This window comes from Mus caroli, unplaced genomic scaffold (genome assembly GCF_978045245.1).
Source record: "Mus caroli unplaced genomic scaffold, Mus_caroli_1 scaffold_13, whole genome shotgun sequence".
Lineage (NCBI taxonomy): Eukaryota > Metazoa > Chordata > Mammalia > Rodentia > Muridae > Mus > Mus caroli.
The window spans coordinates 17,495,310-17,510,537 of record NW_028227268.1 but is presented as its reverse complement, the minus strand read 5'-3'; the positions used below and the strand labels follow the sequence as shown (position 1 = coordinate 17,510,537).

At 46.5% G+C, this 15,228-nt stretch overlaps 1 protein-coding gene across 1 annotated transcript in view; it reads left to right on the top strand.

Moving 5' to 3' along the window:
* The first annotated feature begins 2,089 nt into the window (after positions 1-2,089).
* Positions 2,090-15,228, top strand: part of Itgb3 (integrin subunit beta 3) — a 58,413-nt gene continuing 45,274 nt past the window's right edge. Inside the window, exon 1 of the mRNA XM_085829486.1 lies at positions 2,090-2,175. Coding sequence (XP_085685612.1) covers positions 2,100-2,175 — 76 coding nt within the window. The 5' untranslated portion in view covers positions 2,090-2,099. The remainder of the gene's footprint in view (positions 2,176-15,228) is intronic.

The following is a 15,228-nucleotide window of genomic DNA, read 5'->3' as shown; positions in this document are numbered from 1 at the left end:
TGCAGATGGTTGTGAGCTGCCATGAGGGTGACTCGAACCTGGGTCCTCCAGAACAGCAGACAGTACTTTTAAACACTGAACCATTTCTCCAGGTCCAGGAGTTGCTAAACCTAAAGTTTTAGCACGATGAAGGGAGATGATTCTAGACTGAAACTCAGAACTACAGAACAGAGTGAAGAGTAGCAGAAGTGGTAGATAGATGGGTGAATCTCTTGCTCTCCTGATTTAAGAGATGAATAACCATTTAAAATAAAAAAACCTAAATTGTGAATTACTGTTTTGTGTGTATGTGTATATAAGTGTGTGATATGTGTGTGTGTGTATAGTGTAGGCTTATGTATACAGTGGTTGCATGGCTATACCCATGTGTACCCATGCACATACATGTGGAGATCAGAGGATGCTGTATTTTCACAAGATAGGGTCTCTCACTAAGCCTGGAGCTGGGCTAGCTGCCAGGCAGCCTTCTGCCTCACCACTTCCTCCCATTGCACTGGGATTACAGGCCAGCAGATGTCTATGCTCAGATCTGTCTGTGGTTGCTGGGGATTTGAACCCAGGTCCTCACATTGGTCCAGCAAGCACTCTTGTCCACTGAGACATTTCCCTAGCCTCACTATAACTTTTGGTTTGCTTCGGATACTTTCCTGTTATGTAGCCTAGGGTGTATTCAAACTTGCTATGAGTCACTGTATAGAGTAATGAAATACCAGGGAAAATACAATTGTCTCCATGAATTTATACAGTTATAAAGTTCATATCTGTGACATGAAATGATATAATATCCTGTTGTGTGAGAAGTCTGAGGACGAAGGGTACACCTCTGGAGAGGACAAGGCTGGAGGAGGAGGAACATCAGACAAGATGGTGTGGAAGAGATGGCATTTGAGATGTTTTGAAAAGTAAGTGGAATTTTCCAAATGGAAAGAGGAAGGAAGGTCAGTCAGATGGAAAGGCATGGGACATTTAGGAGTGACAAGAATCTCTTGGGCTAAGGCTGGGTGATGGATCATGGCCGGGTGTCAGGTCTCTCTTCTTTCCACACCCTTCCTCCAGAGTCTGCTGTAGCTCAGGCTGGCTTTGAACTCCCTATGTACTCAAGCACTACCTGGAACTTCTGGTCCTCCTGCCTCCTTAGGCTGGAATTGTAGGCATTACATCCTGTTTCATGTAGTGCTGGGGATGGAGCCCAGTGGTTGCTAGGCAAGTGCTCTTCCGATTGCACCACATCGCCTGCCCTAGTTTTATTTATTTATTTACTTATTTTACAACACTACCCTTCTTGCGTAAGAATGCACAGGCCCAGTCACTTCTTATGACATCCTGGCCAGCTTCAGCATTTTGCACCTTTTTGCACGTCTAGAGGTTTCCCATCTGGGGAAGACTCAAGGAAACTAGTGCAGGGGATAGGAACAGCAGCAAGTAGTCTCTGAGGAAAACACCACAAAGCTAGTGAATCTGAGTTGGAAGGCAATAGGGTGACTGTTCTAAAATGGTTCTTAGACACCTGCTACGTACATGCAAGCATTTACAGACAGAGGCTCTGCTCCGATCCATCTTTCCTAACACAAGCTGCAGGTGTGGTACTGACAAGAGGCTGCGTGGAAAGCATTTGACAGCTGCCTGTTGAGGGAAAGAATGAAACCACGAGGAAAGCAAAGTGAGCCCGGTGAAGTGAAATAGCAGTGTTGATTTTTCTGCGGAGGTGGGACTAGCAGAGTTCAGGAAGTGACCCAAAGCTTTTTTTTTTTTTTTTTTTTTTTTTTTTAACCGAGCACCCAGGCGCAGACACCTGGAACCCAGATGCACACAGGACCCCGGGGGGCGCGCGGTCTCCTCTAGTGAACGCGGGCGGGTCCTCGTGGGCGGAGGGCTGGGAAAGGTTCTGGAGAGAGGCGCACAAAGTTTACCCATCACACTCAGCCTCAGGCAGGGTCCAGGCGTGAGCCGGAGGGAGGGAGCGCGAGCACTCGGCCCGCCCCGCTGTGTCCCACCCACCCTGTCCCCTCCCTTCTTCCCTCCCCTCCCGCGGCAGGAAAAGCAGCCGCGGGTGCCAGGCTCTCCGTGGCGCGCGAGCGGCGTGAAGGGCGGCGGACAGGATGCGAGCGCAGTGGCCGGGACAACTCTGGGCCGCTCTGCTGGCGCTGGGGGCGCTGGCGGGCGTTGTCGTTGGAGGTGAGCGAGTCGGGTGCGCGAACTGCCTTGGGACCCTGGGAACCCGGAGCTAGGACTGAGAAGCAGAGGTGCGGGGGGCGAATCCTTCTTCCCGTGGCCTCGAGGGCTCATCGCTGGTGGCGGAGATCCTGGCCTGGCCCGGGAAGCAGAGGAAAGATGGAGATCCGCTGGGCCGTCCCGGCTCGCTGGCAGAAGGATGCGGCTCACCTGCTTGGATGGGTGTGTGCGCTCTGGGTTGCCCCTTTCTCTGGAGTGCGCACGACTATCTTCTGGCTGCTTCACTCGTTAAGGAGGAGCAGGATTCGGGCTCCATCCCTTCTAGGACCGACCTCTCACCCAGCACTCCCTGACTGTGTGCTGGGAGTCAGCACAGAGGTCCTTGGGGCTGACTTTGTCTCTCCTGCGTGTGTCCCACAACATCAGCTGCCTGCATCATCAGCTTTCAGGCCCACAGGGAAGGGGAGTCATCCAGTCCGCAGAGCCCTAGGGGAGCGGGAGGGGATGTTGCTGGAGGTGGAGAAACAGAGGTTCCAGGTCAGCTGGAGCAAGTAAACCCCGCAGATGGCAGATGGTGTGTGTGTGTGTGTGTACACGTGTGTAATACGGTCTCATATATTTGAGGATACCTCACACTCTGTGTAGTTGAGGGTGACCTTGAACTTCATATTTCCCAGTGCCTCTACTAAGGAGTGCTAGGATTATAGACATGCACCACCCCTCAGGGTTTTATATGCTGCAGGGAGTTGAACCCAGGGTCTCCTCATGGCAGGCAAGCACTTTATTAATTGAGCTACATCTCCAGACCCAGACGGACTATTTGTTAAAGGTAAACTTTATTAAGTTGACTTTGAGGTTAAGTAATCTAAAGATTTTGGAGCCGGGGCATGGTGGCGCACGCCTTTAATCCCAGCACTCAGGAGGCAGAGACAGGTGGATTTCTGAGTTCGAGGCCAGCTGTGAACAAAGTGAGTTCCAGGACAGCCAGGGCTACACAGAGAAACCCTGTCTTGAAAAACCAAAAAAAAAAAAAACAAAAACAAAACAAAAACAAAAACAAAAAACCAACCAAACAAAAAGATTTTGGTGGCTGCCTTCCAGACCCTTGTACGGTGGTACAGATGAACATAGACATGGGACAGGGAAAGGGAAAGGGGTTTCATTAGAGAACTGACATTTGTCTTTTGTGGCTGAAGCTTCCAAGCGAAAGATGAAAACTGTGGTCTTTAGCCTACATTGAACAAGCTTTGTGAACACAGAACAGGAACCAGGCTCTCTAGCATTCTGCCCTGGAGATATTAGAGTCTCTGTCAGCTGCTGGTAGCCATTGATGGGGAATGGGGAAATCCTCCAGGAAAGCTGATGTTTCTAACAGATAGGCTAACTTTCATGAATTTAAAACCTTTTAAACATTTCGACTTAATTTTTTTTTTTTTTTTTTTTTGGTTTTTCGAGACAGGGTTTCTCTGTATAGCCCTGGCTGTCCTGGAACTCACTTTGTAGACCAGGCTGGCCTCGAACTCAGAAATCCGCCTGCCTCTGCCTCCCAAGTGCTGGGATTAAAGGCGTGCGCCACCACCGCCCGGCTCAACTTAATTTTTAATTGGCATGTCATGACAGGCCGTGGTTCTGTACAGCGTGAAAGTGTACTCACAGATAACAGATACACTGCACAAAAGATAGCTAGTACTCTTTGTGTTAGGCAATTTCCAGTTCCCCTCAGCTATTTTGAGATTATACTTAAAACACTTTGTGGTTTGTTTGTATCTATAACTTTCACATTAACTTCTGAGTGTCATCACCATCACCACCACCACCACCACCACCTCCTCCACCTCCTCCACCTCCTCCACCTCCTCCACCTCCACCTGTAGTTTGAGAAGAAAGTAATGCGTAGGCAGCATGGTGCACAGTTCAGCTCCAATGAAGATGAAGTATATCTGTTATTTTGGTCACTCGCTCTCTTCCCACCTCTCCTGAACCCCTCATTGGTTTACAATGCTCCATATAGGATCTTTTTTTTTTTTTTAAAGATTTATTTATTTATTATATGTAAGTACACTGTAGCTGTCTTCAGACACTCCAGAAGAGGGCGCCAGATCTCATTACGGATGGTTGTTAGCCACCATGTGGTTGCTGGGATTTGAACTCTGGACCTTTGGAAGAGCAGTCGGGTGCTCTTACCCACTGAGCCATCTCACCAGCCCCTCCATATAGGATCTTACACTGCCCTGGTAAACCTAAGCCTGGTTTAAAGATCCTTTAGTGGCGATGGGGGAGATGAGGAGGCTGGGTTGTGAACGTAGGAGGACCTAAATTCTGTCCCCAGAACCTGTTCAAAAAGCCAGGTGTAGTGATGTGCTTGCAATTCCAGTACAGGGCAGACAGAGACAGATGGATCCTTGGGGCTCATTAGTTATAGTTAGCTAGCCTGGCCTACTTGGGAAGCTCAGGATAGAAGGAGATCCTGTTTAAAAAAATAGAAGTGATATTTCTGAAGAGTGACACTCAGGTTGTCTTTTGGTCTCTGCCCAGGGACAATTGTACATGAGCATGCATGTACATGTGCATGCGTGTACACGTGGTATACACACCAAACAAACAAACAACGGATCCTTTAGGATATCTGTCCACAGATTTGTTGTGATTGGAATAATCTAGGGAGGCGGTGGCTTGTGCCAAGCTAGCCTCGGGCTCCCTCTGAGAGGGTGTAGTCCTGTTGAGGGGCAGAAGCCTCTAGAGCATCCTGGGCAAGAGGCGTCTGTCATACTCACATGCCATCTCAGTGTTGGTGGCAGAGTCCCTGGGGAAGCAGGTAGTGTGGTGACTTTGGGGACACACAGAACAGGGTTGGAGTGAGGTGCCACAGAAGGCCCTCAGAGCAGGAGGAGTACGAGATTCTGCTCCGAGGAGACGCTGACTTTCAGTCTCTAACTACAAAACTAATCCTTTTAGCTTCATCTAAATACTGTGTTGTATTTAAAACAAGGCGTCCTTGTATTGCAGTGGGTATTCTAACCTAATTAGGTCAGCTAGGATGAGGTGCTTGGTTCTCTAGAGTCCGCATTCTGGGAACTGTCCAACTAAAGCTCTCTTCAGGAATCCGCAGGGCCAGGAGAAATGAGGAAAGGCTTTTTGCTGGGGAAGAGGGACAGCTGGGATTTAAGCAAGTGCGATGTGGGTTTGACTCTTAGCTTTGCCCCTAATTGACCATGCCATCTTGTCAAATTACCTAATATCTTAGTTGGGCCTTCTCACCTGTAAAAGTGGAGAAAAATAGTGCCTCTCGTTTGCAGACTAAATGAGACAAAGGCTCAAATGAAGTGGTCCATGCATGGTGATTCCTGTTGCTATTAAGCTGTCTACTATGGACTGCGGGCCAGAGCTGTTGCTGCTTTGTGCATTGGTGCGGTCCAGGCTCCCAGCTGAGAATTCAGCTCTCAAAGCCTCTTAATTCAGCTCATTCCTCTGTGGTAGCTTGGCATATTTCAGCTCTTTGGGTCCTCCAAGAATCTACAGAGAAGACCCAGGAGGAGAGATGTCCACACATTCATTTTTTTTGAGTCTCAACTTTGCATAGAGAGGGAGGGCAGTAAAATCCATACATAAGAGTCTCTACAGGGAGAGCAAAATGTATATTTTGCTCAGCACTGTGCCCAGTGCTTGGCACACAGGCAACAAAAAAACTATGTAGGGCATAGTATAAAAAGGCACCTAGAGGTGATGTCTCTTTACTTGGAGAAATATAATATTTACACATTTGTAGTCTCGGGTGTTCTACCTGAACAGTGTGTGTGTGTGTGTGTGTGAGAGAGAGAGAGAGAGAGAGAGGGGATTTGTGAGAATGTCTCTCTCTGTATGAATATATGCGAGAGTGTGTCTGTGTGTGTGAGTGTGTGTATGTGTGTGAATGTGTGTCTCTGTGTGAGAGTGTGTCTGTGTGTGATAGTGTGTCTCTCTGAGTGTGAATTGTTATGTTTGAGTATATGTATGTGTGAGTATGTATCTCTGTGTGTGTGAGTATATGTATGTGAGTGTGTGTGTGTGTGAGTGTACGTATGTATGTAAGTGTATATGAGTGTGTGTCTATGTTTGAATGTATGCATGTGAGTATGCATGAGTGTGGATGAGTGTACATGAGTGTGTGTCTATGTGTGAGTGTATGTATGTATGTATGTGAGTGTGTGTGTTTTGCTGAGAATGGAACCCAGGGTTTTGTGCACACTAAGTGCGCTTCACTACTAAACTACAACCCCAATCTTTTGGACCTTTGCACTGATGTCCATCCTCTGACCAGAGGCTGACAGAACACAGGGGTCCTCTGAAGTGTCTCCCTTTTCCCTCTCTTTGGAGGGGTCACTAGAATAATCTTTTCTGTTCTTCCCCTCAAGTTCTTGAGCACGAGGGCAAAGGTGAGAAGTGGCATTTGTGGCTTGGAAGAGCATCCAATGGGACAAGGAGGCAGCGCAGTGAGGAGGGCGATCTGAATGGGACTCGGGAATTCCTGATGCAAACCCTTCCTTTGCAGCTCCCCACCCTCCGTGGCTTCTCTGTTTATCATTGCCTCCAGCTGCAAGAATCCTGCCCTTTTTGGCAGAAGCAGCCAGGAAGCATGCCCACAGGAACCGCAAGTCATGAATCAGCAGACAGATAATTAACTGGGCAAGGGGTGTGTGTGTGACGGAGCAGCTTCAGGAATAAACCACTTGGTTTGTCCTTAGCCTCCGTGCTGCCCACAGAGTGGCCTGCTGTATCTCACCATCTCCTCCTCTCCCTTCTCTCCAAATGGAAAGGGTCATGTGCTTACTGCAAACTCAGGCCACTAGTGGATATGAACACAGGATCTGGAGATGATGCTGTCTAAGGCTTCTTTTCTTTGGAAACTACCAGAATTTATTAGAACTTGAGACTATGTAGTATAATGATAAGAACTTATTCTTCTCTCTAGGCACACCATGTCCCCAGAAAACTTCCACTTCTTTTAAGGGGCTAGGATTGGGGGCTAGAGCTCTGGCTAGTAGTTAAGAGCACTCGATCTTGCAGAGGAGCTGGGTTCAGGTCTCAGAACCCACATAGTTGATTCCCAATTGTCTGTAACTTCAATTTCAGGCGACCTGACACTTTCTTCTGACCCCCTTAGGCACTGCATACATACATACATACATACATACATACATGCAGTCAAAATACTTGTACATATAAGATAAAAAGTACATGTCTTTTAAATGGAGTGTTGGTCTCGAGAGATGGCTCAGTGCTTAAGAGCATTTAATACTCGTTCAGGGGACTTGGGATCACTTTTTAGCACCTGCAGGAGACAGTTTCCAACCATCTGTAATTCCAGTCCTTGGGTGTACATGCTGCACACAAACTCATATAGACACACACACACACACACACACACACACAAATGAAAATAAAGAAGTCTTTTTTTTTTTTTTTTTAAAGAGAGTGTCATTTATCATTGAAGTATAGCTTATGTACCATGGGGTTTAGCATCCTCAGTGTGTAATTCTGTGTATTTTGGTAAAGACAAATTATCACCGCCATAATGAAGATAGAGAGTATTTTTGGTATTCCAAGAAGTTCTCTCCAGCTTCTTTGTAAATCTTCTATTGCCATGTCTGGTCCCTGGCAATCACTGCTCTGTCTCCTGTCCCTATAGATCTGTTTGTATAGAATATCATAGAGAAGAGATCACGGTGAGTAGCCTTTAAGTCTGGCTTCCCCTTTTGGGATGCACTTACCGTTCTTCTGAGTTGTTGCTTGTGTCAGTAATTCCAAGAGCTCCCTGGGGTCGTTCCATCCTACTGCAGTGAGATATCACTCTGGATGAGGTGCAGGTACCTCCACCAAACTGCAGAGGTTCCACTGGTGTTCAATCGGAGAGACACATTTGAGCCATGAGAGGTTCCTACTGCTAGGTAAAGAATTGAGAGCCTGGTGCTCAGCACTGGGGAAGCAGAAGCAGGTAGATTGCTGTGAGTTCGAGGCCAGCCTGATCTGCAGAGCATGTTCCAGGACAGCCAGGGCTACACAGAGGAACTTTGCTCCAAAAAGAAAAACAAAAATAAACAAACGAAAGAACTGAGGAATTTTTAACAATCTCTACCTTTCTTTCTTTCTTTCTTTCTTTCTTTCTTTCTTTCTTTCTTTCTTTCTTTCTTTCCTTCTCTCTCTCTCTCTCTTTCTTTCTTTCTTTCTTTCTTTCTTTCTTTCTTTCTTTCTTTCTTCCTTCCTTCCTTCCTTCCTTCCTTCCTTCCTTCCTTCCTTCCTTCCTTCTTTCCTTTCTTCCTTTCTTTCTCTCTTCTTTATTATTCTTGGTCCTAAAAGAACAGATATTTCCAAATATATTTCTATTAGTTTTTTTAAATATATTTTGGTATTCTGTATTATGATCACTGTCCCCTCCTTCCTTCCCCCAATGACTCCCAATTCCATCCCCCCTTCCAAGTTTACCTCTTCCTTCTCCTTCTCTCTCTGTTTTTCTATAACTCAGTATCCCATATGTGCCATCTATATACTTAATGGATGTGAAACCATTCACTGGAGAGGGGCCCACCTTCCAGGGACCACATCCTTGAAGAAAACTCTCCATTCTTCAGAAGCCATCAGCTGTCAACAGTGGCTAAGTTAGGGGTGGGGACTTGTGAGGCAGCCCTCGTCCCTGCTGGGACTTTGACTGTCATGATCTTGTGTGGTGAACCAGAGGTGGCATGGTATGAGTAGAGCTTTCCCACCACACCGAGATGCCAGTGCTTTACTTTAGTCCCACCCAACATCTGGCTCTTACGATCTTTCTGCCTGGGCAACAGATGTTTTGTGGTCTAATAAGACATGTCGCTCTTGAGGTCAACGGGCTGGTCAGTATGCCTGGATCCGTTCTGCTCCTCACGTATTTGGTAGCATCTCTGAAAAACAAAATAAAATAAGACAAAACAAAACAAAACAAACCCACAAATGCAAACAAAGCAAAACAAGTCCTTAGACATCACACTTCGCCAGGAGACCACTGCCATCCCTGCGGCTCCTTTCCCTGGAAGGCCAGAGAGAAAGAGTGAGGTGCAGACATGTTCACCATTAGACCAACGTCTGATTTGTCCCAATTTGGCTCCCAATTTGTCCCAGTTCTGACAGTGCTACCAGTCAGGAAGGTGGTGTATTCTACTCAGACCCCCCACCCCCATAAGTACAGCTAGCACATGGGTGCTGATACAGTTTTTTCCTGTAGTTTAACTTGTGCTACATACAACTTCCTTTTCTGTAGAAAAATTCTCAGGAAAAGAGCACCAGGCCTGTGGTTAAGAACTTACGTCATGCATGGCTTTGTGGGTTTTTATGTCAATTAGCTGGAGGACCGAGCGAGTCACCTTATCTGTAGGCCTTCATCCTGGTATCTCAGAGGCTGTGGAGTGGGTGAAGGGGCAGATTAGATTTGTTTTTTTTTTGTTTTTATTTTTGGTTCAGGATTCTTTCTTTTTCTCTCATCTCTTACTAGAGAAGTTTCTCCTTTAACTTCTCAGTGATTTGGAACTCCATGCAAAGATTCTTTGTGAAGGGAGAAGTCCTGAGGTTAGAACCAGGCTTGTAATACTGTACTAGAAGAGAGTTCCAGGAGGCTGGCAAAAGGCACACCCAGTAGCCACTTTATAAGTCCCTGTAGTCAACCCTCTTTGCTGATGAAATTCTTAGAGGCAAAAAGTCTGGTGTGTGAGCTCTCCCAGCGTTACAAACTCTGGTGTTAACTCTCCTAGACTAATCCTTTTATCCAAGTGTTTGTGAGGACTGTATTTGAGCATCTCACCAGAGGCTGGGGAGTGCCGAGTCTCACAACTTGGGAATTCTACACTTGAGAACAGAGCACACTTTGCCCTGAGTGATTCCAGAAGGCCATAGGGATAGGCTGGTCAAAGTTTTTGTTTTTTTGTTTTTTCATTCTCTCCCATTATTATCATTAATCCACAAATAAAAATTCTGTATCTGATATGCAGCATAATTTGAAATGTAAACATTGGGAAATGGCTAAATCATGCTATAGGACACATGAATTAGCGCACACAGATACCACTTATTTCTGGTGAGAAACTTAAGCTGCTAATTTACTTATTTTATTTTATTTTGTTTTACATTTTTGAGATATGATCTCTGTATGTAACCCTGGCTGTCCTGGAACTCATTCTGTAGACCAAGCTGACCTTGAACTCTGACCTTTACAGAACAGAAGGAAAACCAAGAGATCTATGTATATATAGCATGGTGACTAGAGTTTTCAACAGTGTCTTCTACTTGAAAATTGCTGTTTTTAAAAACAGCTGGGCTTAGTAACCCACACCTTAAGTCCCAGCACTTGGGAGGCTGATTTTATTATTTTATTTTATTTTTTGAGACACGGCCTCATTTAACCTAGGCTGGTCTTGAACTCACTTTTTAATGAGGCTGTCCTTGAACTCCTGATCCCCCCTGCCTCTACCTCCAAGGTGCTGGTATTCTGTGTGCTACTATTTCTGTCTCTGGTTTTAATAAATGTTGCCAAACGATCTTCCATCAAAACTGATTTGCCTTCTTACCAAGATTGGTTGGTGGAACTGTTCACACCACAACTGCCTGGCACCATACCATGGAAAGCTGGGGAGGGATGCCCCAGAACTACAAAGCTGGATGCCAAGGTCACCTCCAGGACACCATGGAGCTGTGCACGAAACAGAGCATGGTACAGGCATGTCTCTTCTGTATACTGAATGAGTCAGTTGGGGGTGGGGTGGGGCTGCTGTGAATAAAATCTCCCAGAATTCTAAAATGCAGCATTTGACCCAGATTTTAGGCGGTGAGGAAGAAATGTCCACTTGTATACTGAGCGACTTCAGGTCTAAGAATACTGTCTATCTATCGCTTCTAGAGTATTAGTGGTCTTGTTGACACCATCTGGTTCTGAAAGAATATACGTTTTCAGAGCCAATAGCACTCTGAAGAACCTCTAATCAAGTTCAGAAAAGCTAAAAGGGGGTTCCTAAGAAATGAGGGACTCACCCAAATCACAAACTAGTTTAGTGACTGGTGAGGTCTGGTCCTGGGGGCTCCTGTCTCCTGCCAGGGTGACTTCCTCCTGATGTCCCATTGTAGACAAAGGGCCTGCTTATTATGAACTTGAAGTAGAGGAGAAGAGAGGTGTATTTGTGGTGCAGGAAGCAACTGGATGGAGGAAAATGGGGAAGAAAACGGGTCATTGATTGGACAGTTACTGCATGTCTCTTTCACGTATGTTACCTTGCCTAATCCTTGTGCAGTAAATATCATGCCCTTATTTGGGAGGCTGAGTCGGTGGGGAGGGGATAAAAATAGCTGTCTGGGCTTTTCAGAGCTTGTCTGATAAAGCTGGGTGGCCCACAGAGTACTGCGGGGCAGTGATAAATCTTGAGTAGGCAAGTGACCAGGTTTTAAAGAGAGCACCAGGGAGTTGGGTGCCACTGAGCTCATAATGGTCTGCAGAACAGCAAGGACTTCAGACCTCTTGAATGAATTGCTTTCTCTTGCACACCCACTCTGTCCCTCCAGGGCTAAGCATTAGCTTTAGATCACAGTGTTCACAGGATGGGATTTTACAGTCTGCATCCCATGGCTTCCTAAGTAACCCCTTTAGAGACGATAGCCAGACACTGTCTGGCTTCACTTATAAAAGGTAGGGAGGGTCCTAGAGGGGCCCTGAAGCAGGAAGCCCAATAGCCAAAACATAGGGACATTTTCTAAAGTGGCTGTGCTCACTCAAGTCTTGCCTTAGTTCCTCATGCCTAACCCATCAGCAAGTCCTTGGAATAGAGTGCATCTAGAGTCTGACCGCACCATTGACACCGCTGCCCTTTCGATCCAAACCGTTGCCCGGATTGTTTTTAATTATATCCCAACTGATCCATTTTCTTTCTGGCTTTGATTCTGTGCTTGGTGGTCAGGCTGAGCATCTCCCCTTCGCTTCTGCTCAGATTCCTTCAGCATCCCTACTGTGTGATGCAGGCCGAGCTCCCAATTGTGTGCTGGCCCCTAGTTCTCCAGTCTCTCCTCTGCTTCTCTCCTCTTTCCTCTGTCTTCCTGCTATTTCTTCAATGGGAGGAGGTCCATCCATCCGACTTTGTTCTTTGGTGAATGCCTTCCCATTAACGTCACAGCACCATTATAGAATGTCAACCTCCCAGAAGAACCTTTCTGGACTGTTTTCTGTAGTTGACACTGCTAGACTAGTTTATGCATGACTGCTTTGCCTTGCTTTGCTTGGAAGCATTTGCCTCCTCTCTCTCTCTCTCTCTCTCTCTCTCTCTCTCTCTCTCTCTCTCTCTCTTCTGTTTCTGTTTTGTTATTGTCTTCCTAACCAAAACATGAGCATCACTGGAACAGGGACTTGTTTAGTTCATCCATGTGTCTCCAGTGCCTGGGAGTGCAAGGCAGGTGCTCACTGAATGCTTGTTGAGTGAATGACTGAATGAATGAATGAATGAGTGAATGAATGCTAGGACCGTTGATAAATATTGGCAGAAAGTTGTAAAGCTAAAGAACCTTCTCTGACCTTACTCATGGGTGGATCAAGCATGGCAAAGTTTCCATTCCAAGATGGCTATTTGTTGTTGTTCCAATTCATGGAAGTATCTAAGGACACACTGCTCATCAAAACAATGTCACATATGGCTGTGGAAAGGCAAATCCGCTTAGAATTCATTTCTTTGGGTTGTCGTGACCAAGTCCTTAAGTTGATGGCTTAGGACATCAGAAACATGTGTCTGAGATTCTGGGTAGAAGCCATCTTTGCCTCTTCTTAGCTTCTATGGCCCTGGCACTCATTGATACTCCTTGTTTCTAGCTTTTTCACTCCAGCCTCTGTCTCTGATGCCGCTTGGCGTCTGCCATCTGCGTCTGTCTTTGTGTGGGGTTTTCCTTTCTTACAAAGGTATTGGTCATCTTGGGTTAGTGTGCACACTAATGACCTCATCTTGTTTACATCTCTGTGACCAAATAAGGTCACATTCACAGGTACTGGGGGTTAAGACAGCAGTCTCTCTCTCTCTCTCTCTCTCTCTCTCTCTCTCTCTCTCTCGTGTGTATTCAACCAATAACATATTTTAATATTTATTCTTGATGGAGGCAAATCACACACAATTTGTATTGTTAAATTTCACATTTAATTGGCTCGGATGTACTTAAAGAACAATTTAAAATCTGAAACCAGATACCTCTGCTCTCTACTGATCCAGCAATGACCCTTGGAGCCTTTTGCTCCTGAGGGCAGAAGTCTGTTCTCATGAGCCTCATACCCCCTTCCTCTCTCTTCTCCCTCTTCCTTTCCCTCTCCCTTCCTCTCCCTCTCCCTTTCCCTCTCCTTCCCCCCTCTCTCTTTCGAGCTTTCATGCTTGCAAGATTCCTTCAGCTACTGAACTACCTACCCTTAAGAGAGAAATAAAAATAAAAAAAATGTTCCTTGCAACTTGTTCTTGATAACCTGTGTATGTATGCATAGGGCTGTTAGCATGAGCTATTCTGTCCATTGAGTTACCCACTCAGGAGACTGCATTGGAAGATCAGGCACCACCTGGGTCACCCACTGACCCCATGGACCTAAGTGGGAAGTGGATCAAGCTCAAGGGCAGGGCTGAGGCTCCAGGCCAGATTTTTCTCTGGCTGGCAGCAAGAGATCTGCACGGTGGTCATTAGTGTGGATCGTCCTCCATTTTCACCCCAACTAAGTCCTGATGCAAGGGCGTACTGCCCCTACATTCTGACATCCTGTGTCCCTGGACAATGTGTCCTAGACACAGCCCTCACTGATGCGTTATGACTTCCCCTGGTCCCAACTTGTTTCCTTTTTGCCTCTGTTTTTTTTTCCCCACCCTTTATCTCATTTCTGGTCCTGTGAACCAGGCTGAAAGGCCAAACCACAGCCTTGTATCTCCACTTTCCAGGCAAACTTCTTGGCTGGTCCTGTCTGTCTTTCCCAGTGACTGTCTTCTCTTGGCCCCTGTTCCTAGATTGGATTTTGAATGCACACTCCTTGTTCTGTTTAGATTTTCACCTCATCGTGATACGTTTGCCCCACCCCCCACCCCCTTGCATCTCTAACCTACTCTTTAGGGCTTAATTAGCTTTGGGCCTGTGTCCTGTATACAGTGACTTTAAGGAATTGAAAAAAAAATTAGCAAAACATTTGTCTGCTGTAAATAGCTCGAAGCTGAGGATAAAAAAGGCAACAACAAAACCAACTCCGGCCCCAGCGTTCATTGAGCACTTTCTGTCCGCCAGCTGTCGCGGTCACGAATGCTCGTTGAAGTTTTACAACCAGGACAGTCCTGGTCAACCTTGCTTGGCTTCTCTCACACAGGTTTTGGGGAGCCATCCATTGTTTTCACTGACGTTCTGGTGAGGACCCCCCACTTCTCCAGTAAGCCCTTCTGGACTGCAGAGGCCTAGAAGGAATCCAGGCTTTATGAATGACTAGAAACAGAGGGTGGGAGAGGGCCCATAAGCCCAGAAGGGAGGGGCAGCTGGGCGTAGCAGGCTTTGAATCAACTTGGGCCCATTTCAGAGACCTCTGATGAGTCAGCCACTTTCAACCACCATGCTCCAGGGCTTCTGTCCTCTGTGGCAGGACTCGGTTGGAGAGGTTGTTGGGGGATCATTTGTTCTTCCACTGTCAACCTGGGATTCATTAAACCTAGGACATCAAGGGAAGAGGGTAAGGGACTTTCTAAAGGAGCAGCTCAGCCCACTCTTTGAGGTCACCGACTGCTGGTACCCTGGGAGGGGCCTGCTGTCTCTTATTTCACATTTGGCAAGGCTTTCTGTTGTGGCTGCAAGTCAAAGGCTCATAGGGAATGCTAATTTGAGAGTGGGTGAATGGACAAACGGATAGACTGGGGAGGGTTTTGAACAATAACGTGGGCTGGGCTGTAGAAATGGCTCAGGAAGGCAAAGGTGCTTGCCGCCAAGCCCGACAGGCTGAGTTTGATCCTTAAGACCTCCACAGTAGAAAGAGGGAACTGACTCTCAGGGTGTCCTCTGCCTCACATGTACTATAGCACA